Consider the following 18712-nt stretch of genomic DNA (forward strand, 5'->3'; position numbering starts at 1 on the left):
GAGCACTTTGTACCAGTGCAAGCTATCACAACACACAATGTCAAACAGAAGAACTTTAGTACCCATGCCCCCCCTGCTAGAAGTTGGGGGAAACCATATAAAACTTAACCCCCTTCCTGCAGACTTTGGACCTATTATTGGGTAGTTGGGAATTACCCTCACAATTCTTTCTAACCACCTTTAAGCGAGGCTAACAGATCTCGTTTCTCAAAAAGCATGTCTCAGTAGCTTTGCCAACTATGACCCAGGTCTGTAGACTTGCTCTCATGGAGAAAGATGGTAGAGGAGGTGACCAGCTGAATAGAAACTAAGCCTGCCCACCACCGGGGGAGTCTCACATGAGAACTTTATACCACAGCTGTTTTGCTTATATCTTGCTTTACCACAAATTACCCTAAAACTTGGTGGTTGGAAACAACTCTTTTATTACATTCTGTGGGTCAGGGATTCAGGCAGGGCTTAGCTAGGTGATTCTTCTGCTCCACACAGTATTGGCTGGGTTCACTCTATGGTATTCAGCTGACAACTTGTAGGTTTGTAGGGTTCAATTCTCATGTCTGGCACATTGGTATGGGTAACTGGAAGGCTGGGCTCAGCCAGAGCTCCCTATCCATGTAGTACCAGGGCCTTTCCACTTGGACTTGCTACCATGAAATTGGATTTCTTACAGGACAGCTCACAGTCTATGATGAGTGTTCCAGGAGTCCCAGGAGAAAGCTAAAACCTTGAGAGTCCCAGAATGTCACGTCTGCCATGTGGTATTAGTCAAGAAAGTCACTAAGGCTGGACCACATGCAACGGGAATGGAATCAGAGCCTACCTCTTGAATTTGTGGCCATCTGGAATCAATCTACCTCAAATACCTTTTTGTGATCTTAAAGAAATAATTGTCTTTTAAGTGAAGTCACTTCTCAACCCCCTTACCCTAAAATAAAGAAGAAGGAGGAGAGGAAGGAGGAGGAGGAAGAGAAGGAGGAGGAGGACGAAGAGGAGAAAGAACAGGAGGGGAGGAAGGGGAAAGAAGAAAACTCGAAAGAAACTCTATATGAACTGAAATTATAAAGGCATAAAAATTTCCTTATTTAGGTTGGTTTCTCTTAGAACATAAGCTCACGGAATTTGGTTTTGTTGGTGTCCTCACCCTTCTGCCCTCCTTCAGGTGACTTTTAATCCTGTATGCATTGAGTGCTAAATAATATTTAGTAACAATTGCAACAGATACGTATTAAATGGAATATACTGAGTAATTGCATAGGTTTCAAACAGACAACTCTTGGCTGGAAATTTTATTATCAACCTTCAATAACTCATAGAGAAAACTGATGTTTGTGTAGCACAATATATGCTAGTAAGCATTAAACTTTGGGACTCACACATTGGATGTCATTTTATATCAGAAGGGCCTTTCCATCATTTGCCTCATGGTCTGCCATGTTATTGCCATAACCACACTCCCTCACACACCACTCAAGTCTCCAGAATTCTATATAAACTATTTTTTTGTGGCTTTGACCAAATTAAATCATCCTTGCAGGTGCCAACAGAATAGTATTTCCTACAGGGTCTTTTACTTTTCATTGTAATTTTAAAGTCACATTTGCTTCAAGCTCATAAACGTCACCCATGTCTGTTGTGATAGTCAATGCATGCCTTCCCCCCGGGTTCTTTTCCTCTCCTCTTGGCATCTGCAGTTGGCATGGGGAGAGGGCAGGGAACAGAGACTGGCCTCAGATATACACCATCGGGTAAACTGAGGAGGGTGGGGAGAGTCTGTCACCTGAACCATTCACTTCCTTCTTCACGTTGCCATGTCTTCTCTTTGTCTGTTTGGTGTCTGATGCATGAGACATGCTGAAGGGATGGAAGACCAAAGAATGAAACAAATACATTTTCCAATTAGGGGAATCTAGCTTCCCAGGACCCTGCTACTTCATTCATAGGACTTCCAGATTTGCAGCCATCATGCCGTCATGCCCCCCTCTCCAATTCACCTTCCTTCTCTCCATTTCTCCTCCAAACTCTCCCAAACGCTGGGCTAAGAATTTCCATTCCAGATTATTGCCATCCACTTTCACTTTTCCTCAGCTAAATTGAATTGTTGGTAGGATTATAGCATCAGAGACCTTGGATCCAAAATGATGCCTTGTTAATCTCCGAATTTGATGCAGGGATTTTCCACTTCCAAGAGAAATACTGCTCTTTAGAAGAATCTGGATAGGGAGGACATACCCTTTGAACAAAGTGTACTACTAGGTATGTCCATTTTAAGCATGTAATACAAGGGGTGGCAGATTTTCTAACAAAAAAACAAAAAACCCAACCTTAAAGACATCAACTGGCACAAAAGCTATGATTGGTGAAAATCCTTAGGTCACAGTCAGTCATTTGTTTAGTACCTTGTATGTCCCAGGCCCTGTGTTTGGCACTGGGAATACAAAGATGAATAAAGCATGGTCCCTACTCTGAAGGAACTCAGTGTAGGAGGCAGAAAGTTTAAGCAGATAAATGCCGGTATAACTCAGAATAAGGTACACAGTGTTGACTGATAAGGGAGCCCCTGGGCAATCGGAAAGGGTATCCACATAATGCTTATCTTCTTCTCTGAATTCTTATCCCCAGTGGCTGCTGGCTAGAATATACCTATCCTTTCAGTTAACCTTTGAAAACATTTCAACTTTAGAATATATTAAAAATACACATAATGAATTATTTTTCCTGCGTATGAATTATTTTTTAAAAATACTTTTGAAACTATTTATAACCGCTAAAGACATTACCAGCTGACTGCAGTCAGCACATAAAGAAAGTCACGGAGAAATAGATGTATTTTGGTTATTTACAGAGTATAAATTAAGAAATTCTAAAAGCTCTTCAAAAATCAAAGAGCTGACTGTCTCCCATACTCTCCTACCTCCTTTTCAAGCAGTGTGGCATATACCCAACCGCTTCTGCAACTAACAGGAACTGGTGGTGGGCTGGCTACTTTGGGGAAAGTAAACTTCATCTGGAGCAACGGGGTGGAGGTTCCATTTCCTAGTACTGTCCAAGACTGAAATAATTCACTCTGGTTCATTGGATTAGGTAGGGGCAGAAATCCCGCTGGTTAGCCATTCTGTCCATTCCATCCTGCTCTACACGGGAAGGACAAGCAGCGTGTGTTTTTGTATGCACAACCTAACTGACAAAATGTTACTGGTGTTTTGGTTTTTTTTTTTTCCTGCCAGGAACCCATTGGATCAAGATCACACTGTGTGAATTGCTACAATTCCTTGTTTGGGAGGCAGGAAATTTGGTCTCCATGGGCTGTCCCTCTGCCAAGGCTGAAGAAGGGTCTGAAGGTGTGGTCTGGGTTATGAAATCAGAAGTCAGGAAATCCTGAGTCTTAATTTGGTCAGAGACACTGACATTCTTTCTTACAAAAAGTCCCTGCTTTGGTGTCTCTCTCTCTATATATAAAATTAGGACAGTTGCTTTTGCCTTGTGGGATGCACTGATTTCAGTGCTTCTAAAGATTTTTGAAAATGGAATTTGATGTAACATCAGTGAGCACATTTTTTCCTTTTTCATCAAGGAATGTCCAGAGAAATATATTATATAATGCTGGACTGTTTGGCCCTTCACTTTTGGTTTTGGGACAGCAAATCCATTATTATAGGAGCATTCTCAGCTATTAGATGGTCCACATTTCTGCATTCTTTTTCTCCTTTCTTTGTTATTTGTTCTATATAGTGGAATGTTCGCAGGCAAAATTTATTGCATTGCTTTCAAATGTCTTGTTAATGTGCCAGTAGAAGGGACTTGTTAGAGTGAGGGTTTAATTATTCATGTGCAAATTACTTGTTTTCCAGATTCTCCAGAGAAAATCTGAAGTTCTACTTCTGATTTCTCTACTAAGTAGCATGTTCTTCTAACTGCCCTGTCAATTTATTTTAAGTGGTATAAACTGCTTTAATGTTAGCAGCAAGATGTATTCAATAAGATAAAACTCAAAAAAATAACAATGATCTTTACATTGGCCGTGATTTTGGGTAATCCATAACACTAACTAAGGATGCGTTGGAAATGTCTTTCTACTTTCATCCTTTTCTCCTATCAGGCCTCTTAGCAAGTCCTTTGAAGAGTTTGTTTCTTCTGAGGTCAGAATGCTGTTTGGGACCCATTGTTGGTTGCTTCTCCAAACAGTGGCAAGAGATGAAAGTACTTCAGAGCCAGAAGTGAGGCACAAACTTGCTTCTACCCAAACCTCAGGCACTGAGAAACTATTATATCACGGGGATTATTTGCCAAGCTACTACCAGAAGGAGTGGTTTATTCTGACCATTTAGAGGAACTGAATGTGGAGCATAGGTGACCTTGTTTGGCACATTTGCATTCCCTACTCTTAATGCCAGTCACCTGAAGCCCTTTCCTGTTATTGTTTTTTCCCTAGGAAATGTTCTTCATTTTCACAGCTACCATTTTATTCAGGACATTTAATAGTAGATACTGTGCTACATACCTCATGTATAATACCTCATTTAGTTCTTCTAACAACCTGGTGAGGTAAGAATTCTGGCCATTTTACAGATTGGAAAACTGAATCCTGGAGGGGTAGGGAAATTTGCTCCAAGTCTTCAGCTTGGAAGTGGGTGAGGCTAACCTGCCTTCCTTGAGTGCTTGCCTGGACCTGAATTGACGCACTCTGAGATAACTAGGTTTAAGCCCTAACTCACAATCAGCTTGCCTTTTATTTTTTTCACAGAAAAAAAAGTTTTTTTTAATAGAAAGCAAGTACATTTTTTTCTTTAAAGAAATTATGGAAAAACATTTACTCTGTATTTAGCCTTTCAAGATCATTTTATGTGTGGCATGATATACATATGGATTTATGTTAGTTTCTAATGGTGGGGATGGAAACCCAAATTTGCCAATTAGGGATTTCACCCCAGCCTTGAGAGCTCAGTTTTAAATTCACCTTTGCTCATTTAAGGTTTAGTTTATGTCTAGCTGACAAAATATGGCTTTCTGGCTTAGAAAAACTCCCTAAAAACAAACTTGGGAAAGAAAAAAATCCCATCTAAAATGGCATCTACGAATTTTAATGAACTCATTGTGAGTGAATTAGAAACATTCACATGAAATTTACTTTAAAATAGATCTGGATGTTCAAATAAGGTACAACTGGCAGTTTGGATTCTCCTGATCCAAGCAAAGGCAGTTTTGCCTCTATAAAATGGGCTGTGATTTAGAGTAAATAAAATGTCACTTTAAAAAAAATAAGGTTTAGTATGGAAGAGAAAACCCATAAACACTTATAACCAATGAAAAAGGAATACAGGAAAACTCTATTTCTTTCTCTGAAAAAAAAGTCTGCCATTGAATAATAGAATCTGAATCCCTATTTAAAACAGTTATATACATAATATATTCACAATGCTATAGGTATATTGTGGGTCAATGAATAGCTCCTTAAAGATATATTTTGAAAGCAAGTACCAAGATGATAGTTCTGGTTTTGATACAGCATTCTAACTGCTTCAGATACTATAAACTCTATTAATCCTTAAGGCAAAACCACTCTGGAAATAGATGCTATTATTGTCCGCACTTTAGAGATGGAGAAACGGAAACGGAAAGGTAGAGAGATTAAGTGGCTTGTCTAAAGTCCCATGGCCAGCGTCTTGAACCAAGGTACTTGGGATCCACAGACCAAGTGCTAATCACTGTGCTATTTTGCTTTTTACTAAAGAGCTCCAGGGAATTGTATAAGGCCACCACAGAAGGGGAAGAAAGAGATGTTTTCAATAACTAGTTTCTATGCTTCACAAAAGCAGTAAGAATGATATTCTCTGTTGTTGGTGATGATGAGGTCAATATAACAGTGAACCTGATAGAAAAACTATTAAAGTAGGTCCCAGGAAATGGAAAACATACCAGGCACAATCTGGGCTCCTCAGACTTCTCCATGGGTGATCAATATTATAAAATTATTTGAAAGCTCCCCTTCCAAAGATAGATATAAAGCAAATAAATTATTTTCTTTTGAAGAGTGTACTATCAAAATATGAGAATTCACAAGCTCTCGCCTGAGTGAATGCCTCCGTTTGTAGCTTTCACTTAAGAGGGGAAGTGACTTTTTATTTAAAATTTTCAGTGTTTAAAAGTTTCTTCTGTGATATTACCATTTTGTTGTTTTAGAACATGACACGGTTTTGTCAATTTGACTTGTAGAGCCCCTCTTGCAGTGTGCACATCTTGTTTTACAAGCATATGCACATATGTGTCACCTCCCAACCCCCCATACACTCCATGCACTCTGTGGTCAGCATACCTTTATCTTCAAGCTCTTGCTCACCCTTTGATTCCAGAAAAGTGTCTTCCTGTCCTCAGGTCTTTACTTCATAGTCTGTAGGGCTCCCAAGTCTTTTATTCCTTTGACACCAGAGACTGACATTATCCTCACCAAATCCTGAAGGAACTCAAAAACTCTCAACATGAGAGACACTCCTTTTTACCTCAGAAATGACAACTGGGTCACAGAACTTGATTGTTATAGTCGGCCAGGAGGAGCTGCCAATCTTCAAAGAAAGTATTAAGAGGGAGTCAAGTTTGACTCAACTGCAGGATGTTTGGTATCCCAGGCAGGAAATAGGTGGTCGGTAGGAGTGTGGCAGATGTAGTTTTCATCTGTGATGGGCATTGAACATACCCCAGAAGTCTAACTTTTATCCTTATTTTTCTTTATCCCATCTTCCTCCTATGTAAGCATCAATTAATTCAATAAAGCTATATATTTGGCTGCAATATTAATCTGTTATTTAAATTTTCAATTTGGGCACACAATCAATAGTTAGGATCCAGTAGATGACTCTGGCATTCTAACAACATATAATAAGTATATATTGGGAAGGAAACAATCAATGGTCTACAGAATTACTCTTATAAGCAAGGGAGTGATGTTCAAAATAGTGCCATCGTATAACGTGGGCACAGCCAATCAGGAGGATCCCTTTCAGCACCAGGGTTTAAGGGCTTAAACCTTTAGTTGTTGGATTATGGGGAAGTTGTTAGGTCCTGGGAAAGTGACTGGGGTGGGAAGTTGCACTTGGGGAGCCAGGAGAGCAGCTTTTATCAACCAGTTCAGATATATTTCAGTATTTCAGCAACCATTACAACCACATCAGTGGATCCCAGCTGTGTACCAGCCTACACTGAGGTTCATTATGCTTTAATAGCTTGTACCTCATCTCTCTGGAATAGAATGAGTTTAACATGAAGAAGAAAGCCTAACTTGCAACTAATTAGCATGAAAAGTCATATTGCAGATATTCCCTAGCTTATTAGATTACAGCCTCCAAAAGTTTCTCAACCTTATCAGAATGTACTTGTTCAAACGGTGTGATCTCCAAGATCATCTATTGAATGTAAATCGACTGCATTCCACTTTTGGACTAATTTGACTTTAGTTACTGATTGGTAGAAAAGTGGTACACACCCCAAATATGCTGAAAGCCGCATTCCAGCAGCTGCTTCCACCTGTGGTGGCCCTTGATGATGTTCAGGTGGCTTTTATGTGTGGCACTGGCTGCTCCCTTGGCACAAATACCACTGGAAGTGAAGAGATCTCCACCCTCAGCCCCCACAGTTCCAGCTCTTCCCTGGGACCACAACCTATTGCTATTTCCAATGTAGGGATGTCAGATTCCAAGGAGGACACCCCAAGGCATTCCAGGGGCATCTGGCCAGTACTCCTTTACCTTTTTCATGCCATGGGGAACCTACTCAGAATAAGGTTTGTAAATGCATAAAATTAAATGGAATTATAAAGGAAACCAACTATACTGAAATAGTTATTGAAATATTAAAAACAAATGTGATTATATATATATATATATATATATATATATATATATACATACATACTTCTTTATCAGCACATTACAAAATAAGACCAAGTTGAGGATCTAATGCCTACTGTAATTTTGAGGTAGTGATGCATATAAATGATATTTTGAGATATCTGCAACAACTGTGATGTAATGTGAAAAAAAACCTTTGATTTCCATTGGTGACTTACAGATACTTATTGTAATGCCACTGTGGCTTTTTGCCTACATTCATAATGAAGTAAATGCTAAATGTCAGTTAGAGATTAGTGAAAATAAAATGTAAACTTTATTCTCTCCCCACTAGTTAAGAATCCCTGCAGGATAAGGTTGCCCCAAGGGCCAACACCTCACTTGAGGGCCCACCCCATGCCTGGAGACGGGAGCCTTCCTACCACTTGCACAGAACTCCCAGGTGTTTCTTGGCTGGGACGTTCTTCCCCTAACCAGTCATGGAAACTTGGGACTAGGAAAGAAGGGCAATGCCAGAGCTCCTGGGTACCACTTTAAACAACCCATCTTTACTGCTGAGAGTCTTCCTCCCAGCCCCAGGACATCTGGAAACCAAGTTTTAAATTTCCGATACCACTTTGACTTCTCCCACAAACTCTCCTTTTCACTTGGGCATATACCCCTGGGTGATCTAGGGCAAGGCTGAGCTTGTTTTCTCATCTGCAAATGAAAATATCTACCTCATGGGATTGTTAGGAGGATTAAATGAGATAATAGCTGTGTTCTGTAAATTGTACAACACTATCAAAGGGTGTGCCATTGTCATGTTTGACGGTAAGGTCTTTGAGTACCCAGGACTGTCTCCATTTCCAATGTATATGACACAGGTAAAGTGCTCATAAACACTTGTAGGACGAATGAATGAAATGTACATTTGCGCATGGAGATAAGGCTCGGCCCATCACCAGCACCTTTCTTTACTAACAGGTGGTAAACGCTTTTCTCCTTCTGTCCATAACAGCAACCACAATTGAAATTCTTCTTTCCAATGCGGGCCCCAGGGTGGGGCTGCTGACCCGAAGCCTGTCCCTCCGTTCTGGGCCAGTCTGGTCTCCCACACCGCTGCTTCCCGACCAGGTAAAGCGCGGCAGCTGGAGGGGCGAGGGGCCGGGCCCGGGGAGGGCAGCGCCGGGACTCGAGGGCAGCTGCGGGCAGCCGGGAAGGTGCCGGCGGCGGGACGGCGGGCGGGCACGCGAGGAGGGGCGAGAGGGGTGGGGAGGGGCGGGGCCGACGTCCCCGTCACTTGATAAAACGCCTGCGACTCTCCAGAGAACAACGGGCTCATTCAGCACTTCGGCGCTGCCCGCGAGGGGGAGCGGCCGGACCCAGAACGCTACCAGTCCGGGGGTGGGGCCGGGCGCAGCGGCGAGAGAGGAGAAGGTGGCTGCGGCGGCAGCAGCTCAGTAGGCTCGGACCCAGCCCCGGCTCGGAGCACAGGGCGGCCGCCGCAGATCCCTGCTCTCCTCCCCGTGAGCCCGCCCATGGCGGCCGCTGGGCAGCTCTGGCTTCTCTACCTGTCGGCGGGGCTCCTACCCCGGCTCGGCGCTGCCTTCAACTTGGACACCCGCGAGGACTATGTGATCCGGAAATCTGGGGACCCTGGGAGCCTCTTCGGCTTCTCGCTGGCCATGCACTGGCAGTTGCAGCCTGAGGACAAGCGGCTGTGAGTTTCTCCGACTCTTCCTACTCCCACCGGGGCGCCGGCCGGTGTGTGAGGAGGGGCGAGGGCGCGCCCTGTTCCCGCTCGCCCGGGGCGCGCCGGAGGCCGCCCGCCCGCCCTAGCCCTGCCCCGCCCGGGGCTTCGCCGTCCGGAGAGCCGCTGCGCTCCCCTTCCCGCGCGGCGCCTCCCCCATTTAGCTCCGGAAGAAGGAGAACCCGAGGGCCGACCTCTGGTGGGCCGCGTCCGGGGTCCCTGTGCCAGGTGGCGCTGTCCTCAGCCCCGGGAGTTTACTTTTCGTCTCTCTCTCTCTCTAAACAAAGTGCTTTCCGCCGGTCCTTCCCTCCGGGCATGTTTGCTGGGAACCCGGCAGGTGGCACACTTTGCCGAGCTTCACGTGTATGTATCCGGCGGGGGGTCACTGTATCGCCGCTGCGGGGTGGCTGGGAATGTTGCTGCAGGAAGGTCCAGGCTTTTCCCAAACTTACGGAATACCCCATCCTGGGTCCCTCGCAGAAGTGGGAAAGTCACTTTTTATCGGGTCCCGCGTGGCTTTTCCAGCCGGGCCGGTGCGCCTGTCTGGTCTACTTTTGCACGCTTTTTTTTTTTTTTTTAAGTTAGAATTAACCAAGCACCTGTTCGTAGTACTAGATCAGCTGAAAAAACAAGTCCCTCTGAGTGGTGTACCAGGTCCGCCCTCCTACACTCATAGCGCTCTGCGGCATCCGAGACTCAGCGGGACCCTGCTTTGGGCGGGCCCAGCGGAGGGTTTAAAGTAAAATGTCCGATCTGAGCTGGGGCTTTGCAAACAAGGTTTGGAAGTGACAACCCCCACCACGGCTGTGCTCATTCCAGGAGAAAGTGGAGGCAGGCACTCTTAGCCTCTTTCTTCTTTAAACAACTGAAAATAGTTGGTTCCCACACGATCGAACTTGGTTGCCTTAATCGCTGTTGGACTACGTTCTTGTTTAGTGCGACGGAGAAATATACTCAACAACAAAAGGGTCCCGTCTGCCCCCCACCCCGCCTTCCCTCCACTCCTCTGACCTCCCCACTCCCGTCTCCATTCCCATCCCCACAAAGGCCTTTAGTTGAACCAAGGCTCTTCCAGGACCAACAGACCGGAGAAAGCAAAGTGCAGGCACTTTGTGATTAGGAGAGGCAAATGGGATTTTGGAGTTGGAGGAAACTTTAGTTTCAGCAGTTAAGAGCTCTGGAATTTGTGAATGTGGGCCCCTGAATCTTAAGTCAGATTTTTCTGATAACACCTGCTATTGAGGCAAAGAAATTAGTTTGGAGTGGTGGTGGGCTGGGCTCATCTACAGGCTGGGCCAGCTGCTTATGCCCAGCTGTCCTTCAGTAAAAATGAGTAAACCGTAAATCTGAAATGAAAGGTGGTTCCTGTTAACTCAGTTAATGGATGAGGTTTAGTGTCTCTGAACACTTAGGAGTGGGTAGCTGCACATCCACTCACATGGAAAATTTGAACTCCTTAGTGCAGAAATGATTGTGGGCCAGCAAAAGGTATACATTCTCCTTGACATTCTCTGCACCAAATGCCTACTGAAGCTGATGTGTTCCCTGAAATTCTTGCTTGAGCAAAAATTGTGAAGGGGAAATATGGGGGGATGTGGGGGATATATCCTTGGGATGGAGATTTATAAAACCTTACTTTAGCCAGGAACTTCTGTTGTCACTGAGGTTAGCAGCACGCTTGCTAAAACTTGTTACTGCTGCTGGGTTTCCCTGGTAATAGAGCTGCTTGCTGCAAATCCTCCAGGAGGTAAGTATGATAGGCTCTGTGGCTGGGTTCTAATGCCTTTAGAAATGTGTTCTTAGGGGCCGACAGAGGGGAGTAGCTGATCATACTGTTGGATGGGGAGAGGCCCACTGGGAAGGACAGTATCTTTTTCTCCAGAGTGCAAAGGCGGTGGCTACACTTGGGGGGCTGTGGTATATGTCAAGTGTTGCCCTTCTCCCTCCTTTCATAAAATCCCCCAGCTTCAGAAGCAGCATTGTTTTCCCCAGGGGAATCGGGGCACACAGATAATCACATCGGTTCTCACCATTGCAAGTAAAGGACTGTGGGTGGAAATAGAGCCAGTGAGATTGAGACCCGGGAACTTCTGATCCAGCTTCCTAGACTCTGCTCTAAGGGAAAACTAAGTGGGAGGATTTTAGGGACCTGGTGGGAGAGATACCTAAGCTCAACTTCCTTCTCACCTTTTCAGCAGCTGTGAATTTGCTTTAATCTCCTTGAGACTTAGTTTCTTTATCTGTAAAATAGAGATAATAGTACTGCTGTTATCTCTATTTTAGGATTAGGGATAACATGCCAAGTGCCTAATGAGTGCACTTGAACAAGGGACTTTCAGAGGTACGAGAAGTGAAATATCAAAGGTGTGTGGGAATTTCAGAAAAATGCACTATTACAGAAAACCCATCATAGATTTCTGTGGGTTAAATTTTCTACAATACCATTTAAATATTTAGTGACATCTTAAACTCTAGTTTAAGTTTAAGATTTTATAACAGAATAATATCCAAAAGCCTCAAAACATGCTAGGTGTTCCTAAAACTTTGGGGACTGTAAAACTGAACTAGAGACTGTACAACTTCATTCAGGTTTTTAGACAGTGTCTTAAAGACATTTCAGACTCCAAAAGATTATTAGATGGTCGGCTTAGTTACTGAGGTCTGCCTCTGAGCACCTTGAAATCTTTGATTTCCTTTAGGTACTTAAGGTTGAGTCATCCCCAGAGGCAGAAGGGATATGATGACATCTGCAGGTATGTCCATCCTATGAGTCATTACTCTTGGTTCCTCTCGGAAGAGATGGATCTATGACTACAAGGCAAAAAAGCTAGAAGAAGGAGACCTATAAGTGACTGTCCCATGGAGCAATTCTGGATTTCTCCTAACTTTCATTGTTTTCTTTTTGGGGCCTCTCTGGTCACCACCATCTTCCAGGGGGCTCTCCAGGCCCACTGTCACTTCTGTTCTTGGTTTTTCTCAGAATTGCAGTGCTCCAGCTTTTTAAAATCGTATTCTGAACTAGAGATCCAATAGTCTAACGGCTCCCTTTACAGATGAAGAAACTGAAGCCTAAAGTTGTAGTGTCTTATCCAAAATTTCACGGCGCCTTAAGCAGAATTGTGACAGAATCTGAATTTGAACTTGATGTTTCTGGCTTGTGCTCCTAAAAGGAAAAGTCAGAAATGTCCTTTAGACGTGGAGAAATTGGCCATCATCTGAGTTTTGGAAATGTACTGTATCACATTGATTTATTAAACCGCTTTATGTATGGGTTAGGACTATCTGTTTAAATATGTGTGCCTGGATTGTCTTCCTGTTGACCCTTATTCCAACTGGTGTTGGGTCAGCTTCCAGGTCCTTCCTTTGTTGCCTACCCTTCTTCTTCCTCTCCCACATTCTGAAAAATCCAGGCAGGTGTGCCTGTAGCTAGCTGGCCATGAACCAGAACTGTACCCAAGATGTGCAGCCAAGCACTTGCATTCACCTGTCGGAGTGCCATGTGGTTCAGGGCCACTTCCAGGGACTGTGCATGGTCACCTTGAGTCCTGAAACTGGAGAGAGAACCGAATGGACAGGAAGACATAGAGGAGTCTTAGAAGTCAGCAAGAAAGCAGAAAAGTGACCAGTTTAACTTTAATACAGGCTGGTGTGAGACCATCCAAGTAATCGCTTTGGGTTGGAAAAAAGTGTCAGAGTGTTCATATGGAATGAGTATTTTCTTTGACAGGAAAGTTAGATTGTATAGGATTCTCCACTCTACAAAGAAACAGTTATTCTGTGCTATTAAATAAATGTATAGACTGTCTTAGCCTAACAGCAAGATTTAATTTAAGCTTTTGTAATCAAATTGTACTGAGACTGTGGCACAAGGTTCCCCAAGGACGTTGGCTCAACATATGAATGTGGCCAGTGTCCAGTGAATTATTTGGCATTTTTAAGAGAGACAGTGGAAACAAAACAGAAAATATGATTGCAATTTTAGATGACAGGGCTAATTATGTCTGAAACACTGGTTGCTTCTGGGTTGGCCCATTTTAAGAAAGGACCTAATCATGTCTCAAGAAGCAGATTAAATTTCTCCATGAAAGCTTGTGAGCTTATCCTATACCACAGCAATTTCTTCTTCCTTTGGATGTCTGTAGCACTTAGTATCATGTGTTTAGCAGTTTTGATGGTAGTGTGTTTTAACTGTTATCTACCATTTGCAGAGGATGATCTAATCTCTCCCAAATGGATTACAGGTTATGTGAGGGCAGGGATCTTATGCCCATTTCTTTGCCTGATAGCACCTAACATATAGCTTGCAAATACAATGGAATCGTATCATACACTCAGTTGAACTTGTGAAATCAACTCTTTCAGCTCAGAGTAAAGAGAAGGATAAAGCCCTTTATTTAACCCTTTGCCCTTCACTGTTCAAAGTAGCCTTGGTCTTCACTGCCTCCAGGGGAAGGGAAGCTATAGCCATAATGTAAAGACACACACAAGAAGTAATTCTTGATTTTTGAGTTTTCAAGGGCCTGGGTCCCAGCTAAGAGGTTTTCACAAGTGATTTTTTTTTTTTTTTTTTTTTTTTTTTTTTTTTATTCACTGCCTGCCCTACAGAATTTGGACTCATCCATCCTGCCCTATGGAATTTAGACTCCTGCATCCCCACAGTTGCATGAAACACCTTTATAAAATCTTTTAATTATACATATCTCTTATTGGTTCTGTTTCCCCAGAGAACCCTAACTGATACATTGAAGAATCCTCTCTGTGTTTTCATTCATAATATTTCACATCTGCTCCTGGCTTTTCAGGCCCACTACTACTGTTTCCAGTCAAGAGACTCTCAGTATTTTGCTCATGACTGAACTGCTACCATGGTCTCCTTTCTTTTCTTTCTCCTATCCCCTTCTTCAATCAGTGCAGTATACAACACCCAGATTAATCTCCCTAAAATGTGGTTTTCATCAGGCCACCAACCTACTCAAAAAACCTTCAGTGGTTCCTACCATCTAGGATGAAGTCTAACTTCTGAGCCCCCCTTAATCTGATTCACCCTCCTGTGTCTGTCTCAGTCTTTCTCACTACTTTTTTTTTTTTTTTTAATCATCATTTTATTGAGATATATTCACATACCACGCAGTCATACAAAACAAATTGTACTTTCGATTGTTTACAGTACCATTACATAGTTGTACATTCATCACCTAAATCAATCCCTGACACCTTCATTAGCACACACACAAAAATAACAAGAATAATAATTAGAGTGAAAAAGAGCAATTGAAGTAAAAAAGAACACTGGGTACCTTTGTCTGTTTGTTTGCTTCCCCTACTTTTCTACACATCCATCCATAAACTAGACAAAGTGGAGTTTGGTCCTTATGGCATTCCCAATCCCACTGTCACCCCTCATAAGCTACGTTTTTATACAACTGTCTTCGAGATTCATGGGTTCTGGGTTGTAGTTTAATAGTTTCAGGTATCCACCACCAGCTACCCCAATTCTTTAGAACCTAAAAAAGGTTGTCTAAAGTGTGCGTAAGAGTGCCCACCAGAGTGATCTCTCGGCTCGTTTTGGAATCTCTCTGCCACTGAAGCTTATTTCATTTCCTTTCACATCCCCCTTTTGGTCAAGAAGATGTTCTCCATCCCATGATGCCGGGTCTACATTCCTCCCCGGGAGTCATATTCCACGTTGCCAGGGAGATTCACTTCCCTGGGTGTCTGATCCCACGTAGGGGGGAGGGCAGTGATTTCACCTTTCAAGTTGGCTTAGCCAGAGAGAGAGGGCCACATCTGAGCAACAAAGAGGCATTCAGGAGGAGACTCTTAGGCACAAATACAGGGAGGCCTAGCCTCTCCTTTGCAGCAACCGTCTTCCCAAGGGTAAAACTTATGGTAGAGGGCTCAACCCATCAAACCACCAGTCCCCTATGTCTGTGGTCATGTTAGCAACCATGGAGGTGGGGTAGGCGAATACCCCTGCATTCTCCACAGGCTCCTCAAGGGGGCACTACATCTTTTTTTTTTTTTTTCCTTGTTTGTCTTTTTTCTTTTTTTTTTTTTTTTTAAATTTACATTATTTTTTAAATCAACTGTATGAAAAAAAAAGTTAAAAAGAAAACAAACATACAATAAAAGAACATTTCAAAGAGACCATAACAAGGGAGTAAGAAAAAGACAACTAACCTAAGATAACTGCTTAACTTCCAACATGTTCCTACTTTACCCCAAGAAAGTTACATAATATAGCAACATTTCAGTCAACTTGTTCCTACACAAGTGATTTTTAACTACAGGTGGCTTTTGTCTTAAGAGAAGGCTTTAGAACTTAACCCCAGAAATACAAGCTGACCTTCCACTGCAGTGGATTCTCAGGATTTGCTGGTTAATTATTGTAATGAGAATAGATAGGGAAGGACTGCTGTAGAAGAGAAATCATGGAAACAGCTTTACAAGGGTGTGGAGTTAAAATGTGAGAAAGTATGTGAGGGAACTTGGTGAACTGATGGCTGAAGGTTTAGTTATTCAAGGATAGTAAGAGAGCCTTGGGTATATTTAACTTTGTTGTATAACCTTTGGGTATATTTAACCACTCCAGTGGAGATCCTGAGAGCCACAGAATGGGGGTCTGGGTGGACCACATGTCTGAACCAGAGTTTTCAGTGTCCTGTATAACATCACCCCCACCCTTGCCCGGCCGCTTGGGAGCAAAGTAACGATTGAGCACAGCAGTAGTGGGCACTGGGAGCAGGGCCAGCCCTCATTGTTCTTCTTCCCCTTCTGTGCGTGGGTGGTACAAATTGAGAATCAAATAACTTTATATCTGGCAGGAACCTTAGGGGACCTTAAACCTGTCCAGTCAAAAAGATAACTTGGGAAATCTTTTTTTTTATAAAAAATAGAGTTCTAGGCTCAGCCCAAGATCTGCCACATCAATGTCCATTAGTGTGCTCCAGGGATCTTAAAGTTTTCTAGGTTTGGGAATAGTCAAGCTGGATGAGCCTTCCTTTTTCACACAGAAGGCAGCAGAAAGTAGTGGTTCAGAAAGACTCTGGAGCTCGATTACTGGGATCAGCCCCCACTGTGACATCGTGCAGGATTCCTAACCTCTCTATGCCTTGGTTTCCTCAGCCATAAGGGAGGGTAACAGTACCTTAGACCAGTGCCTGGCACAGAGCCAGCACTTTGTGTTCGTTAAATGAACGCAGAAGGCAACGCTGTGAGAGGTGACATGCCTATAGTGTGTCAAGGAAGAGTTGGCCTTAAATCCATATTTCCCCAACTCCTGGCCGGTGCTTGTGTATGCTTTCTCCTTTTGGGTTTGATTTTGGTGTTTAAGTATACATTCTCCCTTTCTTGGGTTCTGTTCTTCAGTTACCATAAGCTGGAAAGTACATCTCCAAAGAATAGTGCCTTGGAGCCTTTCAGTAGCTGCCAGGTGGTTGATAAGTACCAGTGGGGTTTCAGTACTCAGAGGAGATGAATGTGTAGATTGGTGGGACCTTGAGTTTCCCAGATGGCAGGGGCTTCGTGTGTGGGACCCCCATTGAGGATGGACTGTGCAGATGCAGCTGGAGTTAATCGTGAGGAATACCAACAGTCTGTTCCCATGTCTTGTCAGACCTCGGTGAGAGAGCACCCTCACACCCACTCCTGAAAGGCTGGGTAATCGGCCCTCCACCCGGGGCAGGGCCGGTGGCGATGCATTTTTCTCAGTCCCTCGTGGAATACTATTCATGTATGGTAGGAAGGAACTTGTGCAGAGCTGGACCTGAGTGTTGGCGGGGATGCTGCCCAAGGTTGGAAGGTATGGGGACTAACTGTGGAAATAGTGTTTTTGCAGCAGATTTTTGTTTGTTAAACTGGCATTTAGAATTGCCAACAGTGATCTCTTGGGACTAGATTAAGAGGCTGATTGTTCATTAGTCCTGAACTGGGACAGGTAGATGGACTCTTTACCAGCATGGGTCCCTGTCAGACTAAGCCGGGCAGCGGCAGCATCTTATCTGTTCCTGTCTGGCTTTTCTGTCTAGATAAATGAGGCAGAACCATTCCAGATCATTTTACCAGTTCTGAGCTCGGCATGTCTGCAGAACGATACTTTTCACGGACCTCAATGAAGCAACAGACCCTCCTTGCTTCTCCCCCATGATTGGATACTGCAATCACTTCATCAACTCCCACATTGACAAAAAAGGCTGTTTTAAAAAACCTTTTAAGTCTCTGAAACCAATTAAATGGTGAAGATGGTTCTGAATGAGGGGAAATGGGGAAAGTGCAATTAAAAGCAAGTGCGGGGGTTCTAAACAAGTGACATGGAGTTGTAAATGTCAACTTGCGTGTTTATTTGCTAACCAATTAGATATATTTTGCATGTCATAGAATCTGAAGCTTACTTTTTTTTTTTTTGTAAAAGCCATTTCAGAAATAGTATAAGAAACTTTTTAGAGAACTATGCTTTTTAAGGCTAGGAATAGAGATATAACTGTAGATAAGGTATTAGAAATAAACATTGGAATCATTCAAAAGGGACATCCGTTAATGATACAAAGAATAAACAAAGCCCTTGGAAACGGCTGTTTACCCAAGGTCTGTGTTGCTTAGTTGGTGATATCAAGGTTGCTATGGTTGGTTCATTTTGAAAAGGATATTAATTTGTACTGAGATTATTTTAATTGTGTGTGTGTGCCTCATACAAATGATAAACATTTCAGAGCCTGAGGATAGGATGAACCATGATTCTCCTGAACCAAATAACCTCTGATTTCCTGTGGAATCAGGGATCTTTCTCTTTGGAATATACTGCCTTTGATCAATGATCAGTCTTGTGTGGTCATGATAAAGCAAAGCAATGCAAAGTTAGCTAGAGAATCCTCATCAAAGTGAGTGCAGCCAAGGTGTGGCATGGCTGTTCCCTGGCTTGGATGGAGCATTTAGCAGCACTGGGAGTTTGGAGTTGTTCTGTGTTCTTCTTGCTGAGGAGAGTAAGAACTCCTTCCTGGGTCCCTTTCCCACTGGTACATCCGTTCAAATGATGCCCTGAACCTTCTCCTACTGGCAGTGAGGCTCTGTCTATCCTTTGGAGAAAAAGTCTTTTGATGTTGTAATATTAAGAGGTTAGAATTCGGCAAGATTTTGGGGTGATCGG

The 18712-nt window shown here is 43.3% G+C and overlaps 1 protein-coding gene across 2 annotated transcripts in view; it reads left to right on the forward strand.

Moving 5' to 3' along the window:
- Positions 1 to 9180: 9180 nt before the first annotated feature.
- ITGA6 (integrin subunit alpha 6) overlaps positions 9181 to 18712 on the forward strand; it is a 76440-nt gene continuing 66908 nt past the window's right edge. For both annotated transcript variants that reach the window (XM_037849416.1, XM_037849417.1), the window contains exon 1: positions 9181 to 9540. In XM_037849416.1, the coding sequence (XP_037705344.1) occupies positions 9359 to 9540 (182 nt within the window). In that variant the 5' untranslated portion in view covers positions 9181 to 9358. The remainder of the gene's footprint in view (positions 9541 to 18712) is intronic.

The sequence above is a fragment of the Choloepus didactylus genome, chromosome 9, assembly GCF_015220235.1.
Source record: "Choloepus didactylus isolate mChoDid1 chromosome 9, mChoDid1.pri, whole genome shotgun sequence".
NCBI classification, from domain to species: Eukaryota; Metazoa; Chordata; class Mammalia; order Pilosa; family Megalonychidae; genus Choloepus; species Choloepus didactylus.